Source organism: Canis lupus, chromosome 2 (genome assembly GCF_048164855.1).
Source record: "Canis lupus baileyi chromosome 2, mCanLup2.hap1, whole genome shotgun sequence".
In the NCBI taxonomy this organism is placed as follows: domain Eukaryota; kingdom Metazoa; phylum Chordata; class Mammalia; order Carnivora; family Canidae; genus Canis; species Canis lupus.
Window position 1 is genome coordinate 86,594,392 of NC_132839.1, and position 12,370 is coordinate 86,606,761.

Sequence of the window (12,370 nt, forward strand, 5' to 3'; positions counted from 1 at the left end):
TCATTTAATAAATATTTGTCAAACATCTATTATGTGTTTAGTTCTGTGCTTTGAACACATATCAAATATCGCCTTTGTCAAACAGGAGCTCACAGTCTAGTTGAGGAAAACAGAAAATTAGCAACTGAAATGCAGTTTGACAAGTATGAAGCTGATAAATGATAGGATACCCTAGGAAAGTATAGTTTTTTTTTTTAAATTTTTATTTATTTATGATAGTCACACACACACACACACACACACACACACACACAGAGGCAGAGACACAGGCAGAGGGAGAAGCAGGCTCCATGCACTGGGAGCCCGACGTGGGATTCAATCCCGGGTCTCCAGGATCGCGCCCTGGGCCAAAGGCAGGCGCCAAACCGCTGCGCCTCCCTAGGAAGGTATAGTGGAAGCAATGGTGACTTGGTACACGCTGGACAACTTATTCCTGGGGAGTGGCTGGGAGGCCAGAGCCCGATTTGCAGCATTTGTTGATTTTCATGGAGCAAATACTCCCACTCATGGCCATTTTCAAACTCCTAACATGATGCCACTAAAGAGGGAGCCAGAAAGAGATAATACAGTAGCAGTACACTGCTATGCTGGATTTCCACCCTACAGATACAATAGATGTAAATAATCTCAAAAGCACAGATAACAGCAAAATGTAAAAATAAGTAGGAAGTGGTTAAGTTTGTGTATCTACTTTTGCTTTTCAGAGAGTTAACTTTACTGCAAAGCCACACAATTCATTATTAAAAAGCAACTGCACTTACAAACCAGCTCGCAAGGATCCTGAACATCTAACAATCAGCTCTTGCAAAGTGAGTTTGGACCCGTTCAAGTGGACTCCAGCACAGCGCGGAACGAGAGCAATGCAACGTCAGGAATGGCTATGGGCTCACCTAAGGAGGAGAGTGCAAGGAAACCCAAGGCAGGGATCCTACCTTTTCATTTCTGTGCCTCCCATCCCTAGTGCTAGGTTGTTGAATGGTCAAAGCAATTCGTTAATTCAACAGGAATTTTTTATTTTATTTTTTATCTATTTTTATTTTATTTAGTTTTATTTATTTAATTTTATTCATTTTTATTTTTATTCATGCATGCATGCATGCCCTTGCTATATTCCGGGCACTGTTCTAGGCGCTTGGGGGGGGGGGTACAGCAGCGGGAACCAGGTGCGTATCTTTAGGCAGTTTACATCCATAGATGTGTGGGTGCGGGGTGTACCAAAAAAAAAAAAAAGTAAAATCAGGTGATGGGTGGTAAGTGTTGAGGCCCAAAATTCTGTAGTGCCGAGGACGAAGGGAATGGGGCGCTGCTGTGTCCTAGCGGGCTGCCAGGCCCTAGCACATGCTGAGGCTCAGGAAAGTGCGGAGGAGAGGTTCTGGGACTAGAGAGACACGGGGTCGGAAGCCTGAAGCACAGACTGCGCAAATCTCGCCATTCGACCGGGCTGGAGCGCCGAGAAGGCCGCGCCGCCTCCCTCCCGCCGCAGCCGCTGCGCACAGGTGCAGCGCTCCGCCTCCAGGTCGGGCTCGGCGCCGGCGCCCCTGCGCATGCCCAAGCCCGCAGGCCGGGAGCGCCGCTCGGCCAGTTGTGCGCATGTGCACAAACGACTCAGGATGTTTGTCCCGAGGCCTTGCCGTACCGTCCGGGCGGCGGGCGGCGGGCAGCTTCCTGCTTCAGCGGCCGTGCCCCGCGCGGCCGGCGTGGGACCCCCGCCGCCGGGGCCGCCGCCGAGATGAACCGCGACAGCTTCGCGGCGGGCGAGCGGCTGGTGTCGCCGGCTTACGTGCGGCAGGGCTGTGAGGCCCGCCGCTCGCACGAGCACCTCATACGGCTGCTGCTGGAGAAGGTACGGGGCTGTCGGGCCGGCCTCGGCTCCGCGCCCCGCGGCCCTCGCGGCCCCCCTCGCGGCCCCCCCTCCCTCGCGGCCTCCGCCCCCCCGCGGCCCTCGCGGCCCCCCTCGCGGCCCCCCCTCCCTGGCGGACCCCCGCCCCCCGCCTCCTCGCGGCCCCCCTCGCGGCCCTCGCGGACCCCCCCCTCCCTGGCGGCCCCCCGCCCCCCCGCGGCCCTCGCGGCCCCCCTCGCGGCCCCCCCGCTGCAGCCCGCGGTGCACGCCCGCCCTCCGCCCTCCGCCCTCCGTCTCCCTCTCCAGCCGGCGCCGAGCGTGGTGTTGCGGAGCTCGCGGGGTCAGCAGGTGGAGTCCTGTTTGGTTTGCTTTTTTGCCCAACTCCGGGCCAGTAGTTGCCTTACTGTTGTGTGTGCGGGAAGGCAAAGTTCGCATCCCTTCCGCTTTGACCATTGCCAGGGACCCCGAGGGCCCTATGCCCGGCTCGGGGGGAGCTGCCGGAGCCTCACGTGTCTGGTTCCCGCCAGGCTCCAGGATATTTTTGTGTGTGCGCTTTTATTTTATTTTATGTATGTATGTATATTTTTTTTATTGGAGGTCGACTCGCCGACCTATAGCATATCGCCCGGTGCTCCTCCCACCGAGCGCCCGGCTCCGTGCCCGCCCCCCGCCTGCCACCGCCCCTCGTCCCTTTCCCAGAGTCCGGAGTCTCTCCTGCTCTGTCTCCCTCCCTCTCTGATGCTTCCCACTCAGTTCTTCTCCTTTCCCTCTAATCCCTCTCACCCGAATTTTAATTGCACCCCACTTTGACAAGTCCTCGTTTTCACGGCCTCGGTTGGAGAATCGTCATTTGAAGATGATGACATTTATTGGTTTTCCGTTAACCTGTGCTTCCTGCAGCTTGAGACCCGAGCGGATCTCCTCCTGGTCATTTATTACCACCCCCCCCACCTCCCCCCGCAATCCAGAGCTGATGGCGACGCCGTGTAACAAATGTTTGGCCTCCTCAAGGTTTTTCTTGCCTTGGGCCCAATTTATGTCTAAAGTTTAGAAAGCAACGAGGATGGCAAAATACACATGGCGAAGTTTCAAAAAAAATCATTGAAGGAAGATTCTAGGGCTGAAATATAAGCTTTTTAAAGAACTTACTTTTATTTTCATTTTTATCTTTTTTTTAGGGGAAGTGTCCAGAGGATGGTTGGGATGAAAGTACACTTGAACTTTTTTTGCATGAGCTTGCCATCATGGATAGCAACAATTTCCTGGGCAATTGTGGTGTGGGAGAAAGGGAAGGGAGAGTCGCATCTGCATTAGTTGCTCGACGTCATTACAGGTATATTTTTAAAATAGAAACATATTTTTTTAAAAACATATTTTGTTTATTTATTTATGAGAGACAGAGCAAGTCAGAGACACAGGCAGGGGAGAAGCAGGCTCCCTGCAGGGAGCCCCATGTGGGACTCCATCCCCTGACCCGGGACCAGGCCCTGAGCCGAAGGCAGGCACTAAACTGCTGAGCCACCCAGGCGTACCCCCACCCCCTTTTTTTTATTTTTTAAGATTTTTGTTGTTTAAAACGATGGTGGTAATACCAATAAAACATCTATTGGTAACCTACTTCTTCCCTATTCAAATGGGCGCATGAACCAGATGCAACAGGGAGATGGAAACAATTTGCCTGACTAGTTGCTTTTCAGGAGAGTAGGGTGAAAGTTCTAGTTATCCTGTGGGGTTCTGGGGCTTTAACTCTACTGCCTGTACATTTAATGTAAATGAACCTATTCGGTTGTTAGAATTTAAAATATGTAGAAGTTGTTTATAGTTTGCTATATTTCTTTCCTAACGTTGCGGGTTTTTTAAGAGAATGATTAGTAGGTAGAACTTTAAAACGTTCATCTGGATCTGAACCGAATCCTATTTTATAAATCCCTTGCTTTGCTGAAATAGGTGCAGGAAAGGTACGCTACACTTGATTTTAAATTAAGTCACTTTTTCCTTTTGTGGTATTTTAGAAAGCTTTTTCATCAATTCTTTTAACCATGTAATTGGTAGTGTTTCCAAATATGATCATTTCTCTGCTCTTCCACTTTTCTGTGAAATATAGATAAACTTTTAAAAACTCCTGTCTTGAAATGTTCAGTGGTGAAGTTTTCCTGGGGATAGTAGAATTTATTTCACTCAAAATCATTGCAGTGAGAACTAATGATAATGAATCTATAACTTGGATGAAAAATTCATGGTTAACATAGGCTAATAACATGATTTATGATATTTGTAAAAAAAATGCTTTGTACATTAAGTTTCGGTGGTGATGATGTATGACACTGGTGTTCTGTGATAATCCCAGTGTGACAGATTTCTAATCTAACTATAAAGTGCAAACAGATATAAATTTGAAGAATATTCAGAGGTATCATTCATGTGTATAATGTCATCTAATTTAACATGAGTGGATTTGGACACTAATTTTCAAGGAATGTATACAGATGACCCTTGAAACAATATGGATTTGAACTGTACAGGTCCACCTACACGTGGACTTTTTTCGATGAAAACCGTACTTTCGTTCTTCCTTATGATTTCCTTAGTAAGATTTTCTTTTCTCTAACTTGCTTATTGTAAGAAAACAGTATATAATATAGCATATAAAATATGTGTTAATTGACTGTTTATGATATTGGTATGGCTTCCGGTCAACAATAGGCAAATAGTAATGAAGTTTTTGGGGGAATCAAAGTAGTTATACATAAATTTTTGACTATGCAGGCCTCTCCTAATGCCCCCCCCCCCCCGATTCAAAGGTTAAGTGTAGTATTTTTTAAATTAAGGCAATATTTGAACTTGCAGCTCATCCCCATGGGAACTTAGTCCACTGCTCTCGTTAAGGAAGTGGAAAGAAATAAGAAAATCTAATGTTGCATATATTCTGGTTTTCTTTTGCTGCTAGCAAACCACCTCAAAACTTAGTAGCTTAAAACGATAGCTTATTATTACCTCTCACAGTTTTGTGGGTTAACAGGGCTCAGCAAGTTGATTATTGCTTCCAGCGTGTCATGCAGTTGTAGTCAGATGTTGGCTGAGAGTTTTAGTTACTAGGTTCAACTGGGCAATTTATCCAAGTTGACTCACTTAGGTGGCCGGGAGCTCAGATGGCCTCCCCAGGTGGTTTGGGCCTCTCCCAGCATGGCATCTGGATAATAGGAGGGAGCTCCTGCAAGAGCAGTTCTTCAAGAGGTCAGGTGAAGCTGTAAGGCTTCTTGGATCGAGATCAGAAATTCCAGAACATCACCTCCATTAGATTCTTCCTGGCCAAACAAGTCACTAAGGCCAGCACATATTCAAGTGGAGAGGAATTTGATTCCATTTCTTGGTGTTGGCAATAGTGTATGGGCATTGGGAGAAGAGGAATTGATGGTGGCCATCTTTGGAGACTAGCCCTACAATGTAATTGATAAATTTGTTTCAATTTAACCAGGATATTTTTACATTATTAATAGTTTATGAAATAAACTTGTCTGCGATAGTCAAGTGTTGTTTCTGGTGTGGGTTTTTTTTTTTTTTTGTTACTGTATCTGTATACTTATACAGTGGATTACTTAGAACACTGAATATTTTTGTCCAGTTGTTGGCCCATTTTTTGCTTAGGTTCATTCATGGAATTGGACGATCGGGTGATATTTCTGCTGTGCAACCAAAAGCTGCAGGTTCTAGCCTTTTGAACAAAATTACCAATTCTTTGGTCCTGGACATCATAAAGTTGGCTGGTATGTACTGTGTTAATCATAATACTTTCGGCTGGCCAGCCACATACACCTTTGCCTCCTATCTTTTATGAACGCCTCTTTCCAAACAGGTTATAAATGGCTTTTGAAAGATGTATATTTTTAAAAACCCTTTAGAAAAAGATAGAAAACCAGAGCCATAAGCCTGGAGGTTGAATTTGGCAGTGAGCTTCCTGAGACCAAGTAGAGAGGAAGCACTAAGTCTATAACTCCTACTGTTTGATTGAAGAACTACAGAATTTCTTCAAGAAGGATGCTAGTTTTTAGCAGAATAATTAATTTTTCTTACTTTTTATTTTTAGGTGTCCCTGCAGTGACCAGCTGCTTTGTAGTTCCCATGGCGACTGGTATGAGTCTAACCTTGTGTTTCTTAACGTTACGACACAAAAGACCAAAGGCAAAGTATATTATATGGCCAAGAATAGACCAGAAGTCTTGCTTTAAATCCATGATCACTGCAGGTAAAAGAAGAGAAGTGGCATATATAATGTAGGAAATTCAAACTTTTTGTATAGAGAAAGATGAATGAAGAAGAAACTAAATGTGTTCTTGTTCTCCCTTCTTATTGTAAGAAAGTATACATAACAAGATTTACCATTTTAATCATTTTTAAATGTATGGTTCTGTAACATTATATACATTCACATTGTCGTACAGCCATTGTGTAACATATAATCTCCAGAACTTTTTCATCTCAACTGACTCTGTACCCACTAAAATAATAACTCCTCCCTCCCCACGACCCCCAGTTCCTCACAATCACTATTCTTTCTGTCTCTGAAATTGACTGCTCTGGGTCCTTTATATAAGTGGAGTTACAGAGTATTTGTCCTTTTGAGACTGGCTTATTTCGCATAGCACAATATCTTTAAAGTTCATGTTGCAGCATGTATTAGAATTTCTTTCCTCTTTTAAGGCTAATACATCACTGTATTTATCTTTCTCAACGTTGTTTACTCATTCATTCATTTGTTGATGGACACCTGGGTTGTTTTCACTTTTTGGCTCTGGTGAATAATGCTGCTGTGAATATGGGTGCACAAATACCCATTTGAGTCCTCCTTTGAATTCTTTGGGGTATATGCCATGAAGTGGAATGGCTGTATCGTATGTCCATTCTTTAAAATGGAGTTACAAATACTTATCTCACAAGATTGTTTGAGTATTAAGCAGGATAACATATGAAATGCCCAACAGTAATCCCTGAGCACGAAGGGTGCTAAGGGCTTCAGGAATGGTTGTTGTTGTATATACATATGTGGAAAACACATAAATTGTTGTCATAAATCAAAGTGTAAGGATACAGGCATCGTTATGTATAGACGAGATAAAAACTTCACGTTGGTATTTTAGTATTTGGCTTGCTTAAATCAAGGCAAATCTGAGAATTTAAGGTTAATTTTGAATAATCTCAGTCTGTTGTATGAAATGAACTGTATTGGCCTATAACTAAACCATATAAATAATCCTAAAGAAACTCATGAAAAGGGATTCATAATATGGACATAGAGCAGAAACTGATAGACTTTTAAGAGATATACTGATTTATTTTAAGTGGTATGAAGTTGTCAAGAAGTCTGTTTATTTATATCCTATTAACCAAAGAACTAATAACCAAACTTACAGGAAAGATGGCCATATTGAAGAATTGGAAACTTTTCCAAAAGATGTTAGGATTTGTACTACAATTTATGGTTTATCCTTTCTTAGGATAGTCTATATTCTTAGGAGACAAGATAGTTGTATTCTCAAAAAAAAAAAAAAACATTTTTAATGTTGAAAGCGAAAGTAGGGTTAGGTCTCAAAAATTTGAGAAAGAATAGAAAATTAGGTGTCATTAGGAAGCACTATTTAGGTTTTGTTTTAATAGCTGTGAAAGTATAGATATAAAACATGGACATCTCTGAACCAACATAATCGGATTGATGATTTTAGGGTGGCCAGGTTTTTATATTTCTGTAGGTAGAATGCAGACAACTTAATATGGATTATAAAACACAGAAGAAAACTACTTCCTCTTAACTGCTTTAATTTTCTGTGTTTTGGCTCCCTTGTCTATGAAATGAGCGAGTTGAGCTAAATGGTTTCTAAATCTCTTATAGCCTCTAAATACATGAGTCCAGCCTGCTGTAGATTTGCTATTTGGGAAGACTGAAAATGTGACTATGTAATGACTTTATGTGTAAAATTTCCCTAGTTTATTTTCTATCCAGTTTGTAAGACTTAAGCACTTTGATTTTACTTTTACCCTAAGTACTTACTAGTGTTACAACATATTTAGTTATCTAAGTGCTTTGTACATTGCTTACTGTATATATTGCACATACAACTCTTAAAGTTTATGGATACCTTAATATTCACCATATAAGATTACACATTATTTGGTCAGACATTTGATCATGTGCTAGTTAAGTGTACTAATTCAATTGAAAATTGAGAAATAGTTTTTATATTTAAAGTATAGAAGGTCCTTGTAAACTATGGGATGGGTCAGTGATCATTAGGCTGATAAAATTCATTACTTTTACTTTAGGACTAAAATATAAAGTTGACGATTGTGATTTGTTTTAGTACTTGAATTATATTATTATTCTTGTCCATCTTTGAAATAAAGCCAACTTAAAAATGAAATGCTGCCAGAGAATGGATTTACTTTTCCTCAGTCTAAATGGAATCATAGTGAAGGAGTCTTACTTTTATAGGTATCTATTTGACCTTTGTTTTCCTTCCCAGAACAAGTCTTCCTAGTCATATCTAAGCATTAAATAGATTTTGTGGTCCTAATTGTGGTCTACTAGTCCTTCACGTTGTTTTGACCTGCTTTTGATTCATGCCAAGATTGAGCCAGGTCTTTATTACGAGGCAAGCGCTCACTGACCAAATTTAGAGTTCCTATGTAGAATAGCACTGCTTCCTAGAGTTCCAGGATCTTCCCTTATTTTAGTTTATCTAACATTTTGATTTCTGGTTGGCTTGGTTAGGTTTTGAGCCTGTGGTGATAGAGAACGTGTTAGAAGGTGACGAGCTGCGCACAGACCTGAAAGCAGTGGAGGCTAAAGTCCAGGAACTTGGGCCTGATAACATTCTGTGTGTTCATTCTACTACATCCTGTTTCGCTCCAAGGGTGCCTGATAGGTAAATCATTTCCAAATAATTGTCCCTTAGGCATCCATTGGTCTTTTAAATGAAATGCAGATAGACGGACTCTCAAAGATGCTTATTAAGTAACATTTGGAAAAAAAAAAAAGTAACATTTGGCAGGAAATAGGTGAATGGACTAGTGGAGAAACAACACAGTGGTTTGGGGAAATAAAAATTTGATACAGAATAAGAAAAACAACTAAAACCAAATGGAGATCCCTTTATCACCTGAGTAGACACAGAGCAACTGTCATCCTGTTTTTGTCTGTTTCTGATCTCTTTGCATCTTTGCCTCATTATTTAATAGAAGTTTCTAAGCATAATGTTGGATTTAGTTGTTTTAATTGCTCCACTTCTTTGCTCTTACAGTTAGTTTTCTAATATCAGAACTACCAGTATCAACAGATTAAGTAGAAAATTTAGGATTATTTATTACCTTCTGAATTTCTTTTCTTTTTTTCTTTTTTTAAAGATTTTATTTATTCATGAGAGACAGAGAGAGAGAGAGAGAGGGGCAGAGACACAGGCAGAGGCAAAAGCAGCCTCCATGCAGGGAGCCCAACATGGGACTCGATCCCAGGTCTCCAGGACCACATCCTGGGCCGAAGGCAGGTGCTAAATCGCTGAGCCACCCAGGGATCCCCCCCTTCTGAATTTCTTAATTGGAAGATGAACTCGTGTACACTTGAGTGTACACGGTGATTGTCTTTGCATTTAGAGAAAACTGCATATATTTAAGAGAAAAGCAAAAAGAAAAAAAAGCAAAAAAATTTTTTTTCTAAAGGATGTCCACAAATTTTATTCTGAAAATATAACAGGCTTGGGTAGAGTAATACAAATTTCTAGTTTTGATGGCACTCTCTGTTTCATTCTATCATGTTGAACAGAAGTGCTAATAATTTGTCAGAACTATATTGACTTCGGACTATTTTTTAAGATAAAGTTAAACTTTAGTTTTATTCATGGAATCACACAATTTGGCAGTAATGAATGTACGTTACTTTTTTATTAGGCATGTTTTAAGAGACAGTTTTAAGACCATGCTCTTGAAAATTTACCTTGTTTTATTTGTGACTCTGAATCCTATTTTAAGATAATATTACATATCATTTCCTTGTTTATTCATTACTTACCAGTTTTTAAATTTATATTGAAATATAAATAAAGATCTCTGTACTTTATTCATTGATGATTTTGCTACCTAGAAATATTTTAATGTGATAGAAATAAATCACATTTCCCAAAAACAGCACATGGGTATGTGTTAGATTGTTTATACTTTAGGATAGTTTTGTTTCCTTTTGATTTTTTTTTTTTTTAAGATGTTTACAGTATGCTTGGTGTAGGGTTAAGTATTTTACATGTATTATCTCTTTTGGGAAAAAAATTACAAATATTTTTTATCAGAATTCTCAAATGACACTTTTTAGTTCTGTTATATAATGAATGTTCCTGATAAGAGTGAACTTTAGGAAAATGGTGAAGCACAGTTATTAGTAATATGTTCGAATTTCTAATTTTATTAAATTTAAGATGTATTTTGATTTCTTTGCATTGAGATTATTCCTCTATCGTCTTAACTTAAATAAGCATATGTATGTTATCTTTATTAGTTAATTAATTGGACAGAGTATTGTAGGGCAAAATCAGTTAAAGGAAATATAAAAAAATAAGGGTATCATTTCTTCTATCTGAATAACATCTCAATTGGCTGCTAAGTTGCAATACAATTTGATCTACATGGAAAGTATTTTTTATCTGTCCTTGCCTTTCATTAAATATCTTTATATAATATTAGCAGATTTGATCAATTCTGAATATTTAAAACAACTCAAATGATATTTTTTTCCATTTTAAAATAGTACTTTATGTTATTATAGCGTCTTACTCTCAAGGAACTTTGTTAATAAGGAATGCTTTCATTAGAACACAAACATGTCGAAGTGCCTTTTATGAAGAAAATACTTGTGTGCATCCCAGAAGATCTATTTTGTTAAAAACAAGTATCTGATTAATTTGAGTAATGAAAGGTTCCTCTCAATTTGTGAGGTTTATGAAAATGAATGATAAAATGACTTTTTAACTCATAATACCTTAAGGAAGTAAATTGAAAACTTCTGACAGAAAAATGGCATTCCTGTCTATACTTTTTTTTTTTTTTTTTTTTTTCTGTCTGTACTTTAAAAACATAATGCGGGCAGCTCAGGTGGCTCAGCAGTTTAGTACCGCCTTCAGCCCAGAACATGATCATGGACACCCGGGATCGAGTCCCATGTCGGGCTCCCTGCATGGAGCCTGCTTCTCCCTCTACCTGTGTCTCTGCCTCCCTCTCTCTCTCTGTGTCTCTCATGAATAAATAAATAAAATCTTAAAAAACAAACAATGTACATCTAAAAAATGTATTTTGCAAAAATAAATAACTATGTAATATATATTTGAAATACATCCTTATGGGAAAGAACTTTTATTGAATAAAAATGCTTTGCTTCCAAATCCTTTATATTATAGAAAGAACATTTTTAAGAAATTTAAAACTTCATTAAAACATAGGATTTAGTCTTAGTTTCATAGCATGTGAAGATATTTGTTAGAGATGGCCTCAGTCACAAGTAGTATTTGGATTTGCAGAGGAACACCATTCATTACACACTAATTGAAATTTATTACCTTATTTTGCATAGAGCTTGACTCTCAACTTATTTTAATATAAGGAGTGTCAAATGAAAAAGTAAGAGTGAATTTAAAACCAGCAGCTATTTAAAAGATTCTTTAGTTTGCAAGTTGTTGGAAAATGTTATTTTGGTACTGAAACATTTTAATGTTCTGTATTTTTTAATACATTAAAGTCTACTTGAAAATGTATTTTTTACTTTATGAGATGTTAAATGTAAGATTTCTTAAGATTTTAAGACATGCTAATTATTTTGCAACTATTAGCTTTAGTATGATAAGCAACCAAAAGCATTTAAAAATGAGCATACCACCCTGTTAAGAGATCATTATAATCTTCTCGCTTTTTTATATAGGAAATTTTAAAGTGATTTAAAAGCTCCCATGTATACGGATTTTTATAAATACCCGTTTTCTCATTTATTGGTAACATTAATTTAAAAGCTTTTTTAGGTTTATCCTAAAGTGCCTGCTGCTGAATTTTATGCTAAAATACTGCTGTAGAAATTTCAGTTTTCCCATTTTTTTCATAGTGTACATTAAGAATAACTATTGAATTAAAAAAAGTTCTCACACTGTAATTTATAAAAGCACAGTAGGAATATGTCTTTCTGTTGAATATTTATGTTTGTAGATTAGAAGAACTGGCTGTGATTTGTGCTAATTCTGGCATTCCACATATAGTCAACAATGCTTATGGAGTGCAGTCTTCAAAGTGTATGCACCTCATCCAGCAGGTAAGAGTTTAAAAAGATGTGTCAAGAAAAAACTATTTTAACATATTACAAGATTCTTCCTTTGTTTTTCTTACTACTTAATATAGTAAAATCAACCATTTGGCATCCTCAACTTCATGCAGCATTAGAAATTGGCATCTGATATCCATACAGTAAAAGTCACTTTTCTTTGCTGGTGGTTGGACTAATAGTTTTGGTCA

At 39.1% G+C, this 12,370-nt stretch overlaps 1 protein-coding gene across 2 annotated transcripts in view; it reads left to right on the plus strand.

Moving 5' to 3' along the window:
* The first annotated feature begins 1,653 nt into the window (after positions 1-1,653).
* The window catches only part of SEPSECS (Sep (O-phosphoserine) tRNA:Sec (selenocysteine) tRNA synthase), a 36,389-nt gene continuing 25,672 nt past the window's right edge, over positions 1,654-12,370 (plus strand). Inside the window, exons 1-6 of one of the 2 annotated variants that reach the window (XM_072808895.1) lie at positions 1,654-1,843; positions 3,019-3,173; positions 5,486-5,604; positions 5,925-6,083; positions 8,604-8,757; positions 12,068-12,170. In XM_072808895.1, the coding sequence (XP_072664996.1) occupies positions 1,730-1,843; positions 3,019-3,173; positions 5,486-5,604; positions 5,925-6,083; positions 8,604-8,757; positions 12,068-12,170 (804 nt within the window). In that variant the 5' untranslated portion in view covers positions 1,654-1,729. The remainder of the gene's footprint in view (positions 1,844-3,018; positions 3,174-5,485; positions 5,605-5,924; positions 6,084-8,603; positions 8,758-12,067; positions 12,171-12,370) is intronic. The other variant, XM_072808897.1, reaches the window with a different exon arrangement.